The sequence below is a fragment of the Pygocentrus nattereri genome, chromosome 16 (genome assembly GCF_015220715.1).
Source record: "Pygocentrus nattereri isolate fPygNat1 chromosome 16, fPygNat1.pri, whole genome shotgun sequence".
Taxonomy (NCBI): Eukaryota; Metazoa; Chordata; class Actinopteri; order Characiformes; family Serrasalmidae; genus Pygocentrus; species Pygocentrus nattereri.
The window spans coordinates 16621087-16645671 of record NC_051226.1 but is presented as its reverse complement, the minus strand read 5'-3'; the positions used below and the strand labels follow the sequence as shown (position 1 = coordinate 16645671).

The 24585-nt window shown below is 40.4% G+C and overlaps 1 protein-coding gene across 14 annotated transcripts in view; it reads left to right on the top strand.

Annotated features, from left to right (window-relative positions):
- Positions 1-222: 222 nt before the first annotated feature.
- The window catches only part of ncam1a (neural cell adhesion molecule 1a), a 244826-nt gene continuing 220463 nt past the window's right edge, over positions 223-24585 (top strand). For 3 of the 14 annotated variants that reach the window (XM_017719843.2, XM_017719840.2, XM_017719837.2), the window contains exon 1: positions 224-522. In XM_017719843.2, the coding sequence (XP_017575332.1) occupies positions 471-522 (52 nt within the window). In that variant the 5' untranslated portion in view covers positions 224-470. Of the gene's footprint in view, positions 523-24585 lie in introns of all 14 variants that reach the window. The other 11 variants (XM_037546124.1, XM_017719841.2, XM_017719844.2 and 8 more) reach the window with 7 other exon arrangements.

Sequence of the window (24585 nt, the reverse complement as noted above, 5' to 3'; positions counted from 1 at the left end):
TGGATTTGTATTAATCTGAACTGGCAGAGTTCAGACGCACTAGATTTTTGTCTTTCTGCGAGGAAGAGAGGAGAAAGAAGGAGACCACTGACCTTTTGAATATCGCCTACCCATCATGTGGTTTGCGAGACTCCTAATCCGAATTACTACAAGAAGTCCATGACGAGATTTTCCAAACGCACCATCTGCTGTTAGAGACGTGCAGTAGCAGCAGCAACGGCACATTGGAGCAGCGGCGGCGGAGGAGTACCAGCGTGCGGCTGCTGAGAGCGCGAGCGCGTTTGTTGCGTTGGCGGATTGATCCGTGCTAGTGTGTGCTGCGGCTAAGCTGAGAGCTGCGATCAGTGAGGTACCTCTAACGGAGCCATCCTCAGGAAAATAGCGAGAAAACACCACAGCGGTCCACGAAATAAGCTGCTTCGTCCACCCAAAGCCCCCTGCACCCCATTCTTCACGGAGAGACATTTAACATGCTTGAAACAAGGGGCCTCGTCTGGACGGTGCTTTTCTTTGGTTATGCAGGTAAGACTCTTATTATGAATGGATTTTGAACGCACTCTTATGGTTTAACTTTTTCATAAGCTGTGTGCTGCTCGCATCCCGTTTTTCCCTCCTCACGGTCCTGATGCAGTTTAGTCCTCTTCTGTTACAACCTATGGTGGCTCTTCAGTAGCGTATGTTGTTGCACTTAGAATGAGTGAATTGTGCCACGCTGCTGCGATGGAGAATAGGTTTCTTTTGTTATTCTGTGTACCGCTGTTTACGCTATTGCAGCTCCATTTAAGTCATTCTGTCCTTTTCCTAAGTGTTTGCTGTCATTTAGGTCAACACTAGCTTATCCCTGAATCAAAATGATATCGAATTGGCTGTATACTCTGTTTAATAGTATTGTACTGTTTCTACTGTGGAACACGACGTTATAAAAATTGGACCCCCAGCTCTCAGTTCTCCACTATCCGAACCACATAGATTACTATAACGTTCCACGTTGCATGTGCGCTGGTGGAGATTCAGCCTGAGGGACTTAAATAGAAAAGCAGCCATCTGCTCCAGATATCCCTGAGCTGTTCCTGACTGTAAAAGCATGGAAGTATTCTCTTACTGATGAGTTTTCAGCAGCGTGTGGTTTCACGGTGACCTGCCCGGAGCTGTATGTGATGGGAGCTGGGCTGTGCTGAATGGGCTGGGAGCTGGTGGAGTGGAGCTCACTTTTTTAACCCCAGCGCCTGGAAGCCTGGAATGATATAGCCTGGTTTTTTCAGTTTTCCACCAACGGCAGGGAAAGTTAGAGTGTTTATCAGCGCTTGGGCACTCAGGGAGTTCCTCCTCGCTTTTGCAAATAAGCACAGCGTGACCATTAAAGCAGGTCAGGGAATCTCTGTAGGGCAAATTAGAGCTGATTGAGAGTGGGCTCGCTTTGTTTCGTGCATCGTGATCAGGTTGCGCTTTAGTTGAATATGGTTTAGACGATTCAGGATGTGGGTGTGCTCCTCTTAAGATACCTTGCTTGGGCGGGAATGAGGTTATCTTAGCAAAACGAGACCCCCCACCCCCCACCCCCTCTCTATGTGCTGTCTTTATTTATTGTTTAATCATTTGGTGTCAAGTACATGCACAAGGGTTTACTACAGAAAAATAAAATAGGTTAACTATGTATTCTACAGTGATATGGATATACTGGGTTGGGAATGGAGCTGGTAGGGGGGAGGGCCTTAAACAATGCTTTGGGTAACTGAAGAATGCACCTGCACCTGCCACTCTCACTTTCTCTCTCTTTCTCTCTCTCTCTCTCTCTCTCTCTCTCTCTCTCTCTCTCTCTCTCTCTCGCTCTCTCTCTCTCCCGCTCTCCATTTTTCTTACATTGCTTTACTGTTGTGGGGTGTTGACATGCTAACGTTGACTTGCAGCTGCTGTAACGTCAGGGGTGGGACTGAGAGAGAGAGAGAGAGAGAGAGAGAGAGAGATGGAAAGAGATGCAGCACAACGGTTATCAAACCTTCACGCATTATCATTAGATTCCTATAGGCTTAAAGTACAGAAGACACTGAATTCACAGGAAGCCTGGCATTCAAAAAGGACAATACAAAAAAGAAAAGATAAATAAAAGTTGAAGAAAGTGCAATTTGCGAGAATCCAGCATGCAGCTGACCTCAAGAGTAGAGCAGAGTATAAAATTAGTGAAGGAAAAAAAGAAAAGTGAGGGGAAAAAAGCCAAGATGGTTCACATCTGGAACTTAAACTTCTGTGGTAAGTTCAAAGCCACTATGAAAATAAAACAGCCTATTTTAGAGAGGAGGAAACTGTAAAGAACAAATAAAGAAAAAGGGAAAAAGGAAAAAAATCCAACAACGGGCAATTCTAAGATGCTTGGCTTTGCTCTGGATTTGTATGTCTAATGTCAGCGTAGGGTGTGAATTATTTCAAAACCATTGAAAAGGCGGTGAGCTTAAAGGACCCACATTCTACACTATTCTATTTTCACTTTACCAAACACTGTTTTTAACTCAGGGGAATATGTTTATGTGGTTTTATATCCCGAAAAGACAGTAATTCATTTTTAAATGACCGTCAGCTAGCCTCCTTCTATCCCTAAGAATGACACAGAATGTTCCTTTAAGGCAGATATATGTAAATGACGTCAGCTCTGATTGGCTGCCCTTGCCTTGTACCTTATTCTAAAAGCAGTCAGGGTTGAAACACTTTATTTATCACAAAAAAAGAGTAAAATCTAAACGGGCTGTTTTTGCAGCTTACTTTCCATATATGGACTGTTTGGACTGGGCGGCGAACACTAAAAGAGTGGTTGAAATGTTAATATAAAATGTTTACTTACCACATCAAACTGTTTCATTTTTTAAAAGTGAGGACATTTTTCTGAGATATTAAAGGGGAACCTTATCCAAAAATCCTGTTTGTTGCTCAGATTGAATTCTTATTTTCTGATTTTGCCTTGTAAAACGTAAATTAAAGACCTTGTGGAAAACCTTGTACTTGTGACAAATAATGAAGACAAATATAACACAAGTGCGTTTTATTAGAATCTCTCTGGAACAGTTAAATAAAATTGTTTATCAACTTAATTAGACAGTATGCTCCTATAGGGAATGGGGCAAATAGCCTTTTATGGAACCTGACAAGGATCCAAACCCTCTAGAGCCACGATTCTTTTATATGATATGAAAACCTCATTCCCAGTCATGTTTGTGTGTAATTGTGTGTGTATGTGTGTGTATGTGAGAGAGAGATAGAGAAGGGGAAAGAGAGATGGATAGCTAGATAGACATAGCTGTGCAGTCTGTGCAACATAAGTGATGATTGGCTCTTCGGTAGATCCATTATCTTGTCAGATTTTATCATTTCATTTGATAATTTGAGGAACTCATTCTGTGTAACCTAACCCACTTCCCTTAGAGAGGGGCTCTGTCTTTGAATTGTATAGTGAATATGTGCTATGAATGCATGAAGCCTCTAGATCCATATCCTGGCCTGGCTGTAACTAATGCATTAGTTTAGCTGGTTAGCTAACGTTTCCCCAGGCCACACTTTTCCTCCCCACCCTTCTCCTGTACAAGAGAGCAGGTATAAGGCAGTGAGCCTTATGAGTAAAAATAAAACCTAGATGAACCTTCCAGTATGGCAGGTTTCATGCCCTCTGTTCAGAGTATTTATTTACTTTTATATGCATATTCTACCTTTTGCCCCCAAGACTTGTCTTTGCTTTCTGGTGTGTTTGAACAATGGCAGGATGGTGTTACCTTCCCTGCTACTCTCCTAGTACGAAGACCAGCAATTTGGGCAAAATTGCAGTGCAGTAACAACACAAACTGGCAAGACTTTGTCTGTAAAATGTTTTATTTGGGTTGTTTTCCTGTGCTAACGCCCATAGGAATGACTGTTGGTCTGATGGACTCTTTTTTGTGAATCTGTGAATTTCTGGGGCTGGAACCTTATTTATATGAAGTAGTGAAGAGCCCTTACTGACATAAAAAGATTTTTGTCACTAATACAGATTTAGATTTAGGTCTGCTAATTGTGACGAGGAGCGAGGAGGCGGACGCATATGCTGAGATAAGCGACTTTTATTATGGGCAAATCCAGGGTTGTAGTCATGACAGTCCAGGTTCAAGTAGCCAATACGGAGAGAATGCAGGTCAGACATGATAAACAAAAACACAGAACCTCAACCAAGAATCAAACAACAAACAAGATAAAAACATCTAAACAGTACAAACAGAACAAGCTTCCAAACATTAAACATTACAAAGACCAACACAGACCAAGGCAAACACAGGGCTTAAATGCATGAGGGCTAGAGGGTTCACAGGACACAGGTGGAAAACACAGGTGGGAATAATCAGGGGCGGAGTAACCAAGCAAGGGGCCGCACTAAAAACCAAAACAATGAAGCACATGGGAAGTAAACACCAGGAGCCATGGACAGGACATAATTCATTTTTAATTCATGCCAATTTCCAATTTCTACTTATTCTTTAGATAGATGATTCAATTTGAGAAATTAGAGGATTATTCATTATGTTATTAAGAAATAAATGTTCTGACTAATTTGACTTGAGGACTTATATGTTTGTTTTTCATATTGTTTTTTTCCATGTTAGTGTGGGTGTATCAAAAACAGTTGTATAGACAAATAAATGCATTTTTTCCTTAGAATGAAATGGGCTGTTTGGTTACTGTGCCTTTAAGACTGATTTTTATGAATTATATCAGGCTGTTATTGCCACTTAGTTTCCAGATATGGACTGCTGAGTGAAATAAGCTATACAAAACTCTTTTTTATTTCTATAAAGTAAGGAAAATACTGTATTCCATGATAAGGCCCCTCTAATTAAACCACCACATAAACTGTTCAGTGAAATAATTCCATAGCGAGAGAGTACCTCCAGTAACTACCATTAAAGAGCAGTCACTCCATCTCATGTGTCTTTCTGTGGTGTGTGTGCATGAGGAGTAGGGAGAGAAGGCAGAAGGAAAAGTAGTTTTTACGCTACTCATGTATTTACTACGGTCATTACTTCCTTCACTTTTTAATGTGAAACATCTAACTCATTCACTCACATTTATCAGGTTGAAGATTCACCACAAGGGGTTGCTGTTTGCACTAAAATAGCTTTTGGTGCTTCATGTCAATGACACTGTACTTGTTTAGCATCAAAGGCACATTACTTTTCATAAAAAGAAATATATGTAGATTGCAATGGAATGGAGTCTAAATGGACACATTCATTATCTTTTTTTACTAAACACAACATCAGCATCAGAAGTATTAGTGCCATCACCCCTGTTTAACACATAATGAAGTCTAGTGTAATGAGAAGAAATGTAATTGTCTAGAGAAGTGTCATAAGCTATAATAGCTACTTAAGTTCAATTGATTGTACTGGAACTAATGCTGTATTTGACTTGAGAGCTTTATGCTCTGATCCTGTTATTACTAGACAGACTGTGACTGTTTCTTAGGCCATGGAAAAATACCTAGAACCACGTTCCCAAAAAGATGCTATGGTGTGTTGACCTGTCTTTGTGATGATTGGGGACTGTCTTGAAAGATTGTACAATGCAGTTCACTCATTATTTCACTCACTGAGATGCAAAGAAACTAATTTAGAGTGTTTTGTGAAATGGTGCATTGTGCAGCAACTTACTGATGCGTAACAGTGGTGGTGATTAGAACCAAAGGTGACAGTGTTGCTGTTCCAGCTGTCATCGGGAAGAAGGGTGACAATGTTTACAATGCAAATATAGGCGTTTTATTTACTACCCAAAATGACTAGTGAACCTACTAATTTTTATATGTGTTGTTGATAATGGGAAATTTGAATAAAAAAGTTTTCTTTGTGGACTGTTTTATCTTACCCTTCATGTACCTCTCCATCATGGATGGATTTGTTAAATATATTTTATGCCAAAACATTACCTAACACACTAAAACACGCTAAATGATTTAGCTTACATCTCAATGCTTACATTATGCAGAAATATAACAAAATGTAAGCCTAATCAAATTTAAAACGATAAGGGTACTTTTACATGTGTTTGTGTTGTATCAGCATGTGCCATCGGCTCATGCTGAACTGAATATCTCATTTGTCTTCACTGAAAAACAACTGAAGCATCATTTATGGATATTAGAACAGAATATAATGTGAACTACAAATGCAAACATAAAATGACTGAAGTTTGTCTGTATTGTGCAGAATTTTAATGTAATTGTTATGAATAACATTATATCATGTTTACACAGTGACTCTGCATTAAAATAAATACCTTCAATAAATGCTATAATTTGATAAGTGAAGCATATGTGACAACTGACAGAGCAGAATCTCCTCCAGTTGTTTTGTGGTGTTTTCCACTGCTTGTCACTTGATAAGGATGGCCTGTCTATGCATATTAATCACTCTGTGAATGGGGACCCAAACTGATTTGCATTGTGTTAGCTCTGAAGGCGTCCTATAGAGCACGGAAGGGAAAAAAGAGGGGGAAAAAAGGAGGGAAATGGGTTGGGCTTTGTCATGCTGAAAAGCCACCCCCCTCAGCGTTTCAGCCCAGCTTTGAAAAGCTTTCTCCTCATTGAAGGAGAAGGGCCTCCTAAAGTCGCAGCCGCGGATAGCACGTTTGTGCACTAACCCCCCCCCCCCCCCCAACACACACACCCCCAACACATTTCCCCTTTCCTTTCCCTCTCTGTCTCTTTTTCTCGCTCTTTCTCACTCTCCCACTGTCTTTCTCCCAACACTCACTCTTTTACTTGCTGGCTCACTCACTCTCTGCCTCTCTCTCTCTCTCTCTTTCTCTCTCTTTCTCTGTCTCTCCAGCTCTCACTCTCCCACTGTTTCTCCCCACACCCTCTTTCTCACTTTCTCTAACACACACTCTATCTTACTTACCTTCTCTCTATCTCCTTCTTACACTCTCTCCCTTCACTCTCTCCCACTGTCTTTCTCCCCACCGTGTCACTCTGACACTCTGTCTCACAGACATACATACACACTCACTCTTTCTCACTCTTTTCCAGTGTGTCTCTCTTTTTCCTCTCTCACTCTCTCTTTCACACTCTCTCACCTGCTCACTCTCTCACTCTTTCTCTATCACAGTCTATCCCTCTCTCTCTCTCTCTCTCTCTCTCTGTTTCTCATTCTCCTGACTGTCTTTATTTCTCTCTTCCTCTGTTGGTCTTTCATGGTCCAACACTTTTGCTCCCTCTCTCTATATTTCTTTCTCTCTCTCTCTCTCTCTCTCTCCCTCTCTCTCTGCTCATTTCCCTCCTTTTTTCTCTCAGACTCACTCCTTGTCTGTCTGTCTGTTCCTCTGTGGCCTGTGGATGTTTGTGTGTGTTTTGTGTTTTGGGGGCTGTGATTTGGAGCCCCCCTGAATGAGTCATCAGTCTCTGATGTAATACCTAGCAATGGCAGCTAGGTCATCCTGGGGGGTTTATGCCCCCTGCTGAATGCCTTACTGTGTGCCACTGGCAGGCTGCTGAGAATTGCCTGCTTTCATGACTGAGCGCTGTGCTGCTTTGCATTGTCTTCTGAGCATTTCTTTTTTGCCCTATTGGACTTTAATACAGTGCCAGTATTATAGCGTCGATGTCAGAGTAAAACCTTGTACCTTCAAAATGGTAACCTCACAAGAGAAGGAAAAACATTCTTAACTTATATTGTAGACAGTAATTCTGAACCATTTCTACTGGTACATTTTCACATAGAAAACAGGCTGCTGATATTTTCAGATGATGTAAAAAAAAGGGAAATATGGAGAAATACAATGCACAAAGTTTTGATCTGACAGAGATGATAATCTATTCTTTTGAATTGCCTTTGTTTACACAGATATCTGTGTGTACAAGATTTAGATGCGAGAGTGAAAAGTTCTTCCAAGACTCATTTTCTTTATTACTTTATATGATTTAGAGTTGGCTCTTTTGTGTTGCTAGTGCACTTAAAGGCAGCGCTTTATTTTTCATCCACAGTGGTCTAAATCATGTTTTCTTCTTTACCACAGGGAATGCTTAATTTTATTGCCTGACCAAGATAACCTTTGGGGTTGAAGGTCATACAGCTGCCAGTTTCAACTAAAAAAGCCACTGAATAGTATTGCTTGCTTTTTCAATTGAATCAGCAATTTTGTTTGCTTATTTAATCTTTGTTTACATATGAAATCAGTTTAGTCAAAAACTGCATTCAGGACCGCCTGACCATCTGAATGTGTAATGAGATTGCTTTTTACACTCTCCCTAATTATAACTGACGTGAGGCAGTAGGAGTGAGATATAAGGCTTTCCAGTAATGAGAGGTTGTGCATGTAGATACCAAGCTGTTTGGCTTGAGGTTATAGGGTTCTGTTATAGATGTAATAATGTTGTATAGAGTCCATAAAATATAACCCAGACAGGGTTGTAGCTGTAGTTACGTTAGTTTCAGAAGCCTCCAAATACAAATGCACCACACTAGAATTCTGCCCAGCAGAGTAGCAACTGTGTGTTTAAGCTTTTTTTGTAGGTAGAGTTGGCAACGCATGCACAAAAAGACTTCCATCAGTCTTTCTGCCAACATCACTGCAAAAAAGGCAGTCATTTCAAAAGTTATCTGCCAGGTGTCTTGTCCATGTTAGAATTTGACATTTACAAATTTGCCTTCAGTCTAACAGTTCTCATAGGATGTACTTGGGTATTTAGGATTTTAAAAATAACAGCTGGTTTGAGCCCAAGGAGCAAGCAGCTGTGCAGATATGGGTTGCCATTAGACAGCTTGTTTACTTTAGCTAGTTCTATGAATGATGGGTTATGTTTTGGTTACATAAATGGTGTAAATCAAACAGTTTAATATTCATTACACTAGTAATGATGGGTGATACAATGGTGGCCAATGTAATTTCGATAAATCGGAAAATTCCAGTTATTATTATTATTATTATTATTATTATTACTATTAACATTATTCCTGTCCAGGGTGTGTCCTGCCCAATGATCGCTGGGATAGGCTGGACAGACAAGCACTTTAGAAAAGGTGTGTGTATGTGTAATTATTATTATCATTAAACAAGTAGTTTAGCACCCTATTTATATAGCTTTGACCAGTTGCTAGTGCTGGCCATTGTTGTTTCTTTCAACTCAATCCAGTGGAGCATAGTGTATAACACCATTGCCCCACACTCTGAAGATTGTTAGTTCATTTCTTGCCAGCGTTGTAAGTGGTTGTGTGTGAAAAGGTGTATTAAATAACATGGAATTGAGAATGTGAGAACTAATGTAAATGCTTATATGTCTGATTTATCAGTGTCATGCTTGTATAACGTTAATAAATGAATGATGTTTAGAGGTTTAACCTGTGTTACGCTCTTCATACTTCATATAAACTATAGCTCATAGTGTGAACTTATTTTAAAATGCAAGCCATTGGTTACAAGTTTCCGCCGATTATATTGTTATGAACGTTTTCCCGGAAATATCAGCAAAGAAAATAGAGCTGTAGATTGAATAGGTGAAGCAGCATTTCAAAGTATCTAAATTGGTTCATATCTTTCTTCTGGCCCCTTATTGGCCATTCTGCTGGTGGATTTGAAATAAAAAATTAATACAATCAAAAAATATTTATCTTGTAACTCTGTTATCAGACTAACTAAGACACTGTTGACTTTGTATGTAAAATGTTGTACAGCTGCCATAATAAAAGTGGCATTTAAACTCAAACAAGCACTGTTCTACGTATAGACTTGGTTGCTCACCTGTGAAGAGAAAAATCTAGTTAGCTTCTGGTTTTATAAATCATACAATCATACAAAATAAACAGATAGCTTCCCTAGCTAAAGTTGCATTTTATGGCCACTGTGAGAAGGGCTTGAAATTCACATCAGTCTCGCTGTCTTCTATAAGCAGTGTTTGTAGTTTTGTCAAGCCCTGTGCTCAAACTAATACAACACTCATCAAACAGCATCACAGTGTGATTACACTAGGGCAGTGCCTAAGAGATCAGGTGACTGACATGAGCTTTATTTAATCTGCTGAGCTGCACCATTTGTTTTTCACATACATCAGGATTTAGAGCCAATATTTACATTGCCATAGTAGCACTAAAACTATTCTCTCTGCCGCTCTCTCTTTATCGCAAAGGCATGCTCTGAATACGAGATGGTGATGTATCTACTGAATGTGCACAGTGCATACGGTAGTAAAGCTCAGTCTTATCTGATGTGCGTGGGGTGCCACATTACAGCACCAGCAATGTCTTCCAGGATGTTGACACTGTTTAGTCTTATGTAAATGTTGAGGTCAGTGTACTGGAGGTTTCAATCTGTTATAGTCAGCCAAGCGTGATACATTTTTTGTTGCTGTAGTAAGTTGAAAGATTTACTTACTTTCATTCCTGTAGCCTACAATTGTCCCGAATATGTTTAAATTTAACAACCACTGTGCCTTGACCCACGCTGTGAGAGTCTCTTGGAAGGTCACAGAGCTTTTAATTTCATGTCACTGTCCATTCCACTAACATAAAGTGGCATCACTAGAAGAGACGGTGTTGACATTCTATCTGCTACTTGTATGAAATTGCAAGGAGAGCCTAAAAATGCACACTGTGCTATTCTACTGTAAAATTATTTACCTCTACAGTCTCAGAGCAGCAGCCGTATTTTCACTGAATTAATGAATTCGACCATTCAGCGGAGGGCAGAAAGCTTGATGTTGTCGCCGTGATTGCCTCCTCCACCTTTGATCGCTTTCCTTTTGCATCCCTTTCCTCACAGCCACCCTTCATGCTGCCTTATGTCCCTGCTTCATTCACATCACAGTATGCTGTCACTATGCACGCAGGTAACATAAAACACTAGGGATGTACTCGGTTAACCGCTCCAGGTGCCAGTGTTTGAATCTTGAATTCACTGTTGGGGAATTCTGCACTGCATCTGTGAATGACAGAGAGCAAATATAAAGGCCAACGATTTTGCAAAATACTGTTGTTTTTTAACAGGGCTGTGAAGTGAGACAGGTTTATATGTGCACTAATCAGAAATAACAGTCAAAGCACCTCCTTGTTTCTACACTCATTATGTGTTTTATTAGTTCTCTAGTTTGTAGTTCTTCAATTATCAGGACTCTCAAAGGACTACCAAAGAGCAGGTATTACTTGGCTGGTGGATCATTCTCAGCACTGCAGATGGTGTGATAGCGTGTAGTAGTGCTACTGGAGTTTAAACATCTCACTGTCGCTGCTGGACTGACAATAGTCCTCCAATCAAAAATGTCCAACCAACAGCATCCTAAGAGCAGCGTTCTGTGTCCATTAATTAAGGACTAAAGGATGGCTCACACAACCTGTGCACCAGCAGATGAGCTACTGACTTTGACTTTGTATCTACAAGTTGGACCAACAAGGTAGGAGTGTGTAATAGAGTGGACCATGACTCCAGCAGCCAAATAATACCTGTTCTGTGGTGGTCCTGCAGAGGTCCTGACCATTGTATGCAGAGTATGCAGAGAAGCACATGGACTACAGTCTGTAATTGTAGAACTATAAAGCGCACATATATTGTAAATGGAGCCAAAAATGGACAGTGAATATAGAAACAAGGGGGTTTTAATGTTATGGCTGAACAGTGTATTTGCAATTAAGTATTGTATATTGCTGTGTGCTACCACAAAGCACAAGTAACTTAATGTGAATGTGATGGAGGTATGGGTTGTTAAGGATGTAATTGAGAATGAAGAGAGTATCTAGGCAAACTGCATACCTACTGTTTCAGTCTACACTGTTTTTTGTATTGTTTATAAGAACTCTGACATTAATATCAGCTGAAGACCCCTTCCACCTTTTTTTTCTTTGTCAAAATTATTCACAAGCACAGCCCTGTTAAATACCCGGTGTGTTAATTTCTGTTTCAGCAGACAACTCAATGCTACAATAAAGGTTTACTAGCAGTTAGCCTCAAAATATAGCTTAAAAAGTTCTCTCTGTAAGATTACCATGCGCTGGAGGTGATGATCTTATATGTTGTCAAATGTCAATAACATGTGGGCCATTAATTCTAGCTTCAGGGTAAAAACAAGCATGGTGTTTAATCGTCCATACCCCTTACACCTCCTTTCATGTTTTGGTGAGATCCAGGCGTGGGGCCTGCTGAGAGTTAGACTTCTTCAGTGTCTTCTTTCTCCCAAGGAGTTTAGAGGCTTTAGGTGATTAGGAGCAAAAGTAAGTCTTCTCTACCTTTCACTCTGTTGGGCTACGGTGCTTCAAGCAACAAAGGTTGAGGATTAACCGGAAAAAGTATGTCTGCTTTTTCAATGTGGTCATTTTTCTCACCAGCCTTGATCACGAAAGTATGAAATTACTTTGGTGTGTATGAAAACATTGCTGCGGATTATGCATTTTGAAAAGATGTTTTCATAACCAGAGTTCTCATTCCTGCATATATCCTGTGGGTTATAGTAGCTGAGGAGGCATCAGTAAGATCACTAGTCACTCGAAGCCCCCACGTTTGGACATCTGTTTAGCTTTTAGGAACAAAGAGAAGTCAAGCCACAGATAATTGATAAAGGTTCTCATGATGGATTGCCAGTGGTAACTCCGTGAGAAGCCACTGCCGAGGTCATTTGGGCCACAGCTTTGCTCTTTGTAGCGAGACCGTTTTCTGTTTGTTTACTCTGGCCTTGGTTATTGTTGTGATGATAGGAAATAATATACAGCTAGGTGACAAGGATGTGAATTTTGGTCGGCACGTTAGTGCTTTTCATCCTCTGATCATGTTTTATCTTCAATATTCTTCGTTTTCTTCCCCATTCAGGTCTTAAATGTGATATGCCTGTGAGACTGCGATTTTAAGTGCCGTCTCCATGATTAATCACAGATAAAGACTTTTAACCCATCTCACTGTTCCGATACTGTGCCACCGGAGGCAGTTAGCATATCCCTGGAAACAGGACAGTATAGAACACAGCTGGGTGTTGATTTTAATGAGCTGGTATGTCTCAGACTTGGTCCAGGTGGAGAAAATCTATTAAGATTGACAACCATTTAGGGTTAAGCCAATGAATGTGGAGCAGATTGCTTCAAAATGCTGCAGGAGACTGTTGATCTTTATAGCTCAGAGGCCTCCTCATTTGTTCATCAATCTGTGACTGGGCCAGATGGTGTGGAGTGGGCGAGATGTGGGCTGTGTCAATAGAGTAACAACTGTGAGTGTTATGTTAGTCACCCTGTCTCTGCAGTGCCATCTTAAACTGAGAGCCTGAGAGCCCCTCAGCTAGCGTCATCCATTTCAGATTGACTCTGCGCATTGTTTTGAAGAAGACTGTTGTAGAACAGGCGTGAAGCCTGTTGGTCTAGTCCTAATCTGTCCTTTGCTTTATCTAATTTATTATCTTATGATTGCTTTTTTCTAAGGATCAGTGTATTCCTGGCAGTAAACATCTGATTCAGTTTACTCACTCAAGATACGTAATTAAAAGATCATGCAACCTTTGGAAAAGGCACAGAAGAAAAAGTCTTGAAACTTTGAGAAAGCATGAAAACCCACTGCTTCGGAAAGCCTTGAGAAAAACAAAGACACAGATGTCAAGATAAAATACAGCATGCAGTTTTTCTTATATAACAGAAATATGTATATATACATACAGGGGTTGGACAATGAAACTGAAACACCTGGTTTTAGACCACAATAATTTATTAGTATGGTGTAGGGCCACCTTTTGCGGCCAATACAGCGTTAATTCGTCTTGGGAATGACATATACAAGTCCTGCACAGTGTTCAGAGGGATTTTAAGCCATTCTTCTTGCAGGACAGTGGCCAGGTCACTACGTGATGCTGGTGGAGGAAAATGTTTCCTGACTCGCTCCTCCAAAACACCCCAAAGTGGCTCAATAATATTTAGATCTGGTGACCTTGCAGGCCATGGGAGATGTTCAACTTCACTTTCATGTTCATCAAACCAATCTTTCACCAGTCTTGCTGTGTGTATTGGTGCATTGTCATCCTGATACATGGCACTGCCTTCAGGATACAATGTTTGAACCATTGGATGCACATGGTCCTCCAGAATGGTTCGGTGGTCCTTGGCAGTGACGCGCCCATCTAGCACAACTATTGGGCCAAGGGAATGCCATGATATGGCAGCCCAAACCATCACTGATCCACCCCCATGCTTCACTCTGGGCATGCAACAGTCTGGGTGGTATGCTTCTTTGGGGCTTCTCCACAGCGTAACTCCCCCGGATGTGGGGAAAACAGTAAAGCTGGACTCATCAGAGAACAATACATGTTTCACATTGTCCACAGCCCAAGATTTTGTGTGCATTGCAATATTTTGAGCATAACTGCTTTTACCCTGCTAATTGAACCTTCACACTCTGCTCTTACTGGTGCAATGTGCAATTAATGAAGATTGGCCACCAGGCTGGTCCAATTTAGCCATGAAACCTCCCACACTAAAATGACAGGTGTTTCAGTTTCATTGTCCAACCCCTGTATGTATCACTTGTGTTGCCAGCTATTTAGACATTAATGGCTGTGTGTTGAGTTATTTTTAGAGGACAGTAAATCTATACTGCTATACAAGCTGTACACTGACTAGTTTAAATTATAACCAACTTTCATTCCTATAGTGTTCTCCCATGAAAAGATGTAATAAAATATTTGCAGAAATGTGAGGGGGGTACTCACTTTTGTGAGATACTGTAAACCCAGGTCACTTCCTGTTCTGTAAATGTACATTTCTATTGAAATATCATTGTGCATCATTGTTGTTGGCAAGAAATGCAAAATGCACAAACTGAGACATGCTTTTTTAATGGCTACTGTGAAAGAGTTAATCTGTCTAAAGTAATTAAATATTGTCAAAATCATGTAGGCCAAAGTCCCATTTTCTAATATGGGATGGGCAATAATGATATTTGGTCAGTTTTGTGATACTTTTGGTTATTGTTATAACATGCATTTTTGAGCATAATATGGATATCATCAGTACTTAGAGCACTGACCAACTGCAGTCTTCATTATAAAGAGAGAATAATTAGTCGTGTTCAACTGGGTTTAGTACAGTATGTGAAAACTTGAATGATGATAAATATATTAATAGTTTTTGATAGCAGTTTTGTGACACTACTAGTGCAATTTGTCTGCATTACAAAATATCATGCTACGTATTGTTTAGTATTGTGATATACTGCTTTTTCCATGTTACCTACCCCTAGCATAATTGCAGTCTCAGTATGTCGCAGTATAATTACAATACTAGTATCCTGTCCACATCATGCAGCCCTAAGCAGGGTTACTTTGTCTCAAAGACTGCCATTGCATGTCCCATAGATAAACACATTAGCACTCTATTAGTAAGGAAATCCTGTGGTCCATACCATCAGAGCTGGCAACTTCTACTTCTAAGCAGCTTCCATAGCCAGTGGCTACAGAGTCATCATTAATCATTCTGTCAGATCTTTGTAGGGCAAATTATAACCAGAGTCATCCTCAAAATGTCAAGGAAAAAGGATGGTTTCCATGAGAAGCGCACTAACGTGAAAGAGAGAGAGCGAGAGAGGATTTTGCCCTGGAGTGAACTGGACCGCTTACAGGCTGGTGGGAATCGAAAGCTTGTTCCTTCTGAAGCAGAAACCGGGCAGATGCGGCATGGCTCGCTTCCCCAGGACAGGCCATTTTGAAGGCTTCTCATTAAAAAAGCTTCTCCCATTGTTTATGGATCTTAATGAGTATCACAGCAAGCAGCCAGGCAAACAAAGGGGAGGCAAGCAGAAAACACAGACGTCCCGCTTCAGAATGGAACACGTCTGCTCTTCCAAAGGACAGAGCGCACAGTCTCGCCCCAGCTTTTGTGATGATGAAGGCACCTCGTGGGTCCCGAGAACTCTTGCTCTCATTACTGTTATTGAGAAAGACAGTCCCTGGACAGCAGTTTACCCGGGATATGGAAAAGCCTTAATTAGTTAATTCTCCAATATGACGATCCACCTCCAACAATTTCTGGTGCCACTTGAGGACATCATGCCATATTCTCACACTGTCTGGTACATGCAGTTTTAACATAAGGTTGTTGTGGAGCCACTCTGATACATTGGTCACTTTCTCAGGCTTGTGCAGGAATATTTACATCTTTGACCTTTGGTGAGGACAAATAACTACATATTTTCTGAGCAGCAGGGGGGTAAAAGGCAAAGAAAGTGACTTTTTAGAGGCAGCACATTATGAAGCATCTACAAAAGGACTAAGGATGAACACTGATCATAGAATCATGTCAATATCTGAAGATAATTGATGTGTATAAAAACAATGATATATAATAATGATAATATACATATATACACATAATGATGTATTTATAGTACTCTGGAGGAGCAGAGTGTTTAGGGGACACTGGCCTACTGTGGTGAAATATGTTCATTGTATTCTATTTACTGCATTTGTAATCATAGTGAAATGTGAATAGTATTCTTCCACAATGCAAATTCAGGTAGTTACATTTTGGAAATGTTCATGCAGCAGTACTGGCATTGGCAGATATGTAAATTAAAATTTGATAAGTCATATTAGCATTGGCACAAAAATCCCACATCTGTGCATTCCTAAAAATAACACTTGTGTGATCATCTAAGATTCTTATTGTTTAGTTTCTGGCATTTTTAAGCTAATAAGAGTGCTAAAGGGAAAGCGTCCTGCGGAGTAATGCAGTAGCATGTCTCTATAGGAATGAGGGTGGCTGATGAGACAAGCTATGATCATTATTTAATGCTGTGCTCCAACTTATTCAAGTACAATATGTATTTTTTTGCAACGTTAAGTCATTTTCTCAATTGATAAAGAGCTAAAACTCAACTCAACACTGCCTGGGAAGTATGATGTAGGCAGTCTGCATTCGTGTTCAGTAACGACAGTCCTCTGCGACATGGGGAGTGAATCTCTGTAGGTATTACGTTTCTGGGCAACAGAATGACAGCTGTGCATTGCTTTGTAATGGAGGGGCATGCAGATGAAAGGCGAGTATCCAGGGGAGAGATAGAAAAAGAGAGAGGGAGCTCTGGGCATGGCTGCAGCTGTGTTTGAGCAGTCACATTACTTTTTAGTCACTGCATGGCTCGTTTGAGGAAAAGAAATTCCCATTCCTATGTGTCCTACATTGTGTACATTCATAAATGTAAAGGTCTTTAAATAGTTGCTTAGGTTGGATGTTCCGTTCTAGGAGAAGTCTTTCAATGTTATAGAACTTACATTATGGAGAGGTGCCTTAAACTTGCTGGCATACACATTAATATTGAAATCATACTGAATCATACTGGTATCAGCAGATATTTGCTTTACCAGAAAATATCAGCATTGGACAGATGTAGAGAAGTTGAACGAGAATTTAAACCAATATTTGTGGAATATTTTGGCTCTGGAACACCAGACGGTTCAGGAGATGCTGAACTACAGTGGTAAAACATTTGAATACTCATTTCACTGCATCTGTAACCCTACAGAAATAAACACTGGCAGTTGCAACAAAACTTCATATCTTCAAAATGGTGACTTCACAAGAGAAGGAATAAACCCCCTTAACTTTGACAGGAAGTTAATGGAACAATATATTTCAAAGTAATTTTGTAGCATTTCTGTTGGTCCATTCTTCATGAAATTTTAACAAATTTGTCAAAACTGTGACTAAATGTTGCATTTCTCAGTAATGCTAATCCAGGTGGATAAGTCTCAAAATGTTTATGTACTGACATCTGCATTGGCAGATATGTAAAGAATCCCTAGTGCATCCCTAGTTCCTCACTTTTCGCATTTATAAAATCCTTTGAAAGCTTTATTTAGGGACCCAGACATGCTCTAAAGGTCTAAAGGTCTATCTTTTCTTTTTAAGACTGTATGTTGCTCGACCTACAAAATCATGCTTTAACAATCACAGTTGTGGAAATGCAGCATTCATTAAATAGCAAACTGTAATACATATTCTCTCTACACTTTCCCATGGAGACCTCCAGCTGTGATTGATCTTTATTCCATTTGTGAATGCCCTGATAAAATGCTCTGATAAAATGATCGCACAGTGGATTTTGGAGCACTGATGGAGAGACAGAAGCTATACATACTGTAACCGTCTCATTGTTTCTATGAAAGCGTGCCATGTTGTTTGTCAATAGTAGATATGAATCTGTCATTAGAACAGCCAGCTTTTAATGGACTGGGAGAAGTTCGGATGGGCGAGCACCAGAATTCTCGGCCCACGTAACCTCATTAATCGCTGACCCTCTATTTGCTCCTGACATGTTGTGTATGAGAGTTGGCAGGAGATTGTAAAGCTGTTTTTGCAGGAAGTCCACGCCTGTCCTTCATTTGACAGTGCCATTAGGTTCATTCACCCCCAGGCTCCTAATCAGTATCAAACGAGACCCATTATCTCTGTGCCACTTTAGCCGCATCAGCTGTGTGTGCATGCGTTTGTGAGTGTGTGGTACATGCCTCAGGCATGAGAGTGTGTGCAGTCCTGTTTCACGAGTTTATTCACATCATACATCAAGCTGATGATTCAGTTATGGCACCATACAGTGACACTTGCTGTGTGCGTGCTTTGGTGCTGAGGTTGATTCCATGAAGTAAAGCAAGTAAATGCAGTAGTTGAGACTTTATATGGACAATAGCAAAATATATTGACGTACCATAGGACACTCTGAGCATGTAGCAACTCCACACTTGTACAAGGAGAAAAGATGGTACTCAAATACTCCCAATACTACCGTTTTACATTCCATACTGTTTATATCCAAAATGAAAAAACAAACTTAAATTTGGGGAATTTGGAGACCTTCCTGGTGGAAATATGTAATTGCACACAACCTGCAGTAGAACATTTTGTAATGTTGGTTGTGCTACGGACCCCCACAAAAAGATGAATCTGACTTTTCTGAGTATGTTGGAAGCGTAAGAAAGTCAGTCAAAACTTGGTCAAGGACATGTCTTCCAAAGATGTGAGCAAATTATCTGCTATTGTCATAATGTCTTCATCAGTATAATGTTGATTTTGTATTCGATATCTAAACATCGAGACCTTCTTTTGAGGCCGTTTGTGTGACATTGATACTTAAAGATGTATGACATGGTCTGAAAAACTCCCACCAAATCTGTCCTGGTACCTCTCACTTGTGAATATTATTTCAGGCTTTACGGGAGGATTCACAGTAAAAAATTGATAAGTCAAGCTTTTTTCCACAAGTAAATCCTTTTTTTCCACAAGTAATCACCCAGTGTCTTCAGTGGCAAAGAAGACAGCTGTTGGATACTCACAGGCAAGTTTTCAGAGACATTCCTAAAGAGACATTCCGTCTCCTTTGTCTAAAGCTCTCTTGTCTGCATTCTTTTGGGTTCTTTTAGCAAAAGCAATAATTATATATAGAACCAACTGAAAGAACTGTATGAATGCTTCAGTGGTTCTTGGCAGTTTGGAACACATATGATCTACAAGCTTAAGAAGGTCAGTTGTTCTCCGTTGTTCGTGGTTACATCAGTTAGTATTACTATCATTAGTATTATACTACTTATACTCATACTAGTAATAATACTATTTATAACATTAATAATTACTATTATTCGTCTCATTTAGGGACCACAATGGAAATACGTCTTTAGACTTTTTGTGTCACCCCTGACTTTCTCTTTTTTATATATTCAGTGCTTCTTTTGAAGTATGGTGAATGCTGTTTGTTTTAAATAATTAAATGGTTTAAGAAAAAAATAAATAAACCAATCAATTCATCAGTTAGTGTTTTTAATGTGTATGCATTCCATAAAACAGAGACAGTATAGTTAGGCTGTAGATGGTATAGATGGCTATACTTGCATTGTTCCTTAAAGAACCTTTTGAAAGTGGTTCTGTTCTAGATAAAAAGACTTAAAAAAGGGTTCCTCTGTTGTTACAAGTCATAAAACCATTTTTTGGTCTGACATTTGGACGATGCGGCAGTGTGGTTGTAATAATTGTAATTATCTGCTATGATAAGTAAGCCAATGGTGTTTCAAAGGCAATCATCACTGTGTTGTGAAAGAGAGTTAATGGAGGACTAGAGAGGACTTATTTTATTTCAAACAGCTTTGTAAATAATTTTAAATCATGTATACATGTGTCACAATTGGCCCCTCCCAGTCTCCTCATGTGCTTTTGTTTACCTTTTGGTCCTGTCATGTGCTTTTGTTTTGATTACTTCACAGTCTGGCCCCCTTGTTTCGTTACTCCGCCCCTGATTGTTACCACCTGTGTTCTCAACCTGTGTCCTGTTATCCCTGTTTGTATTTAAGCCCTGTGTTTTCCTGAGTTTCTTGTTGGTCTTTGTTTGATGTATGTATTGTTTGACGCGCTGTTTGGGATGTTTGTATGTATTGTTTGAAGTCTGATGTTTTGGCATTGTTTGGATTCTGTGTTTCTGTTCATCATGTCTGACTTTCGGTCTCTCCGTGTTGGCCATCTGACTTTGGACTGTTCCGACCACGACCCTGGATTTGCCCTCAATAAAAGTCGCTTATCTCAGCGTATGCGTCCGCCTCCTCGCTCCACGTTACAACATGTAATTTTTTTTATTCCCTTTTGCTGTTGAGTTAATTCATTATTACAGAGCCATTGTAATAAGTGTTAGGCTACCATAGAGTTTAGTAGAGTCAATTTTCTACTGTCTCTGCTGGGGGTTCCCCAGAGTGCAGCATGAGGAAAATTCAAAGTATTTTCTGTCCAGGTTAAGTGTCCTGATCATTCAGATGGGCTGTAAAATTATGAAAATATAATACTTTATGTTTTCTCGCACTGTATGATCGATATAATCCAAATTTTTCTTGATTTTTACATATCATCCAGACCTCATATATACAGCCCCTTTAAGATTGCAGGCATTGAGAAATGTAATAAAATATACAGACCATAAGGCGATACTGAGTAAAACATGTCTGCTTGTACAGGCTCATGCGTCACTGTTGACATTTTTCGAGTGCACATTGCAACAATAGGTTTTATGAAATATCATGGATCTACTTAACAAAGCAGAATTCAAGATGATAAATAAGCAGAGAAATACCACCGTCCCTGAGGACTGAGCTTGCTGGCGCCAGCTAAGCCACTGTGAAACAAGGAGGGTCTACCATACTTGTGTCTGGAGAGTACACACAAAATGGAGTGTGGATGAATAATTAAATGAAATTCTAAATATTAAATAGACCACCATCTGAGCCAGTGATTTAGGTGCTGGGGCTGGTGGGTGCCCTACTGGGGCTGGGCGTGGCTGCTGTGGGCCGGTGGGCTTGGGGCTCTGGAGGAATCGGCCTATGGCGGTGCAGGTGGCAGGTGGCCCGGCGCCAGTTTGGCGTGTGACTGCTCTCCAGGAGACCCACTTTCACCATTCCACAGGGAGCAAGAGGAGACTTCAGACTGGAGCTATCAAACCCTCAGGGCCAACTGCTTGCTGCCTGGCCTCACCTGCGACACTGAGTGCGGCTGGCAGAACGGTGGTGGGGTTGGTGCTAGGGGAGGGATGTTTGGAAGGGGGGCACAGGTGACACTCAGGAGAGATGAGCAAAACAGAAAACAACACACAGTCTCAGATAAATTCAGGCAGAAAGAGGTGTTGTAAGGGCCCAGCCACACTTGCTTTTTGTTAGCAAAGGTTTGTGAGGGATATGACTTTCATTTTAATTAAGTTTGCCATGGTGAGCTGTTTTGCATTGCAGACTTACAGAACAAATAAATGTTGTATATCAAATCTTATGTAGAGTTCAACTTGGACATGCTAATTTGCATCATGGGCCAATAGTACAACTGCTTTGGCAGCACTGACCTCTGCAGGGCTGGTCCTTTGTATAGGAGCAGTAAAGGGCTTGCTCATTTTAGCAATGGCAAAGATTAGCACAATTTTTTAATCTTAGTTGGTGCAAAAAATACCTAAAAGAGAGTTGCCGTGGTAGGCAAAATGGAAGGTATAGCTTCTTTAGTTTTCTATTTTTAATGCTTATAGTTGGAAAGTAAACTAGTTTGTTAATTACACCAAAATGGAACAGTAAATTTACGATCTCCCAGGTATATTTTGTCCCATTGCAACAATATTCAGTGTCCCGTTTTACAAGCTATAAAGAGAAAATATTTTATACTATTATACATAGACAAGGACACACAGTATTATTAATGCAACACACCATTCCTTGTTTTCATTTGCACAACCTAAATCTTCATTTTAGTCAAGTCCTTGATGTGAAGGAATTGAAAAATCACATAGAAGGTTTAACATCCACTTGTATGATGCCTTGTTCAAATACCCAAATAAGTAAACAAGTGCTATGATGAGTTTGAATATCTTTACATTAGAATTACATCACAGTGTTCCCCCAATGTTTGTTTCAGATTTATGGAAAACACTGGTGAAATCTGCCAATCAAGACTTGGTTATGCTTATTTTGTCACATAAAACTGTACTTTTTTAGTGCTGCTGAGCCTTAGGGAGTGGGAGCCTGAATGATTCAGGGGTCCAGAGCTAGACATTGTCCCTAAAACCCACCAGGAACAAAATAAATGGCATTTTTAACTAATATGATTAGATGTTACTTTGGTTTAAAATGTAAGCCTTGCCCCTGGGGCTTTCACATTCTGTCCCATTTCTCCTCACATCTTTGCCCTTTATCATTATTTCCCATTATTCTGAGAATTCCAGTAGGGCACAATTTAGATAGCGTGTTTTAGTTTTAAAGAGTAGGTCTTAGTGAGTTCTCAATTAGGCAAAATTGTGAGTAGCACTCCTTAGATATTCAAATGAGAGTAAAGGGCTCCCTTCCAAGTGCATGATGGCTGGCTGTTGAGAACACCTGTGGAGATGGAGGAAAAGCTCAGAGGGCTGTGCAGGGACTTACTGGCGCTAGCTGCACATTTCTGAGTGTGCACTAAGGTGTCTCATAGGGACAGCACACTCACTCAGGCATTGTTTGGTGGGCTTGTTTGCCATGGCTTCTCACGCTACCTGTTATTAGTAGATACAATCAGGGCTTCAGACTTCAGGCTGGCTCTCTGACGTCAGACTTTATCTCAACTCTCTAAAGTCCACTCCACAGTGGCAACCTTTGCAGCTTGTTCTACTTACAGCCTTTTTTGGGAGGTGGGGGGAGCATGCAGAAGAAAGAAAAAAAGTGTAATAGGTGAGAAGGGTCACTATCCTAGAACAGTGTTTACGACAACACTCTGATCAGTGTGGGGAGGAAGGAGAAAAAAGTGGTTCATGATCGTCTGCATTTTCTGTCTAGGTTCAGAGATAGTGGTGCAATGCTTTGCCTTATCTACGTCTGGTTGAGTGGTTTATGCTGGACCTTGAATCCACTGGGCCGCGATGTGATCTCTTGTCAGACTTAATGAAATGATTTGCCTTTTTTGTCTCTTGTGAGATTATGTGTGATTTTGCTATCTAGAAGAGGGCAGAACAACACTAGTTGCTGTTAAATCTGAGGTGAAGACAACGGGTTTGATGAAGCAGGGTGGGGCTCTCTTTTTCTTCCTCCCTTTTTCCACCCCCCCCCCTCTATATCACTCTCTCCCTCTTTCCCAAGAGCGTTGTGCTGCTCTAGCTCCTGTCCTAGCTACTCGCCCAGCTCCGAAAATAGCATTGAGGAGAAAACAGCAAAATGTGTCAAGGTTAGATTGAAACAGCTTATCCCCACGAGATTATTAAACGTGACTACTTTTCTGGTCTTGCGAGACGTGATAAATTATTGACAGTAGAAGCTTAAGCAGTGGAATTTATGCGTGGGCTTCAGATGAGATTTAACCTTGTTATGCTGAAATGAGTCATCACCACTCATAATGTCTCCCTGTTGAAGTGGGCCAACATTTTTTCTTGCTCTTTTTTTTAAGTAGCACACAGTGTCTTATGCAAAAACAACAGAAAGCTGGCTGCAGTAGTATGGTTCTGACCCTAACGTGTGGTTGGAATTAAGAATCTTTTATGCTCTGGGTTTCATGCAGTATAAATACTAATGCTCTTTGCACATGTATGACTTCCATCTCCTCACTCAGGTTTTTTTCATTGTGTCCACAGTTGCTTTTACACTTCAGCTGCCAGGCTCCAAGGGGGACATATGTTACTTTGACTGGCCTGTCGGACAATGTGCAAAAGTAGCAGCTGTCCACTGGATTTATTTTCACCTCGGCCCCCTGATTATATTTCAGAGAATGGCTAGGTTTTAAAAAAGGTTGCGCCAGTGACCGAGGCTTGTTCCTTTGTGCACTTAAGACCATATAAAAGATTCTTGGGGGGCTTTTGAGTTGTTTTGTTGTTTGATTCTGCAAGTGATACTTTTTTTTCCCATTTCTTATTTTTGGAGACGGTAGGTTTAAAAACCGCCGCTGCAGCTTAATGGACCAGCTGCTCTGCAGAGACGCTCTGTATTCATTAGTGCTCTTTCCAGGACCGTGTAGAAGTGATAATAGTCCGAGATGTGTAAGTGTTCATCTTAGAAGAGCCCTGGTAACCTCAAGACATTTTTGTTCTCACCATAAATGTTTAAGTACGGTTGCATTTATTATCTGTAAAGTTCTTTTGCCTTGAGATTTACCCACAGTGTCTGTC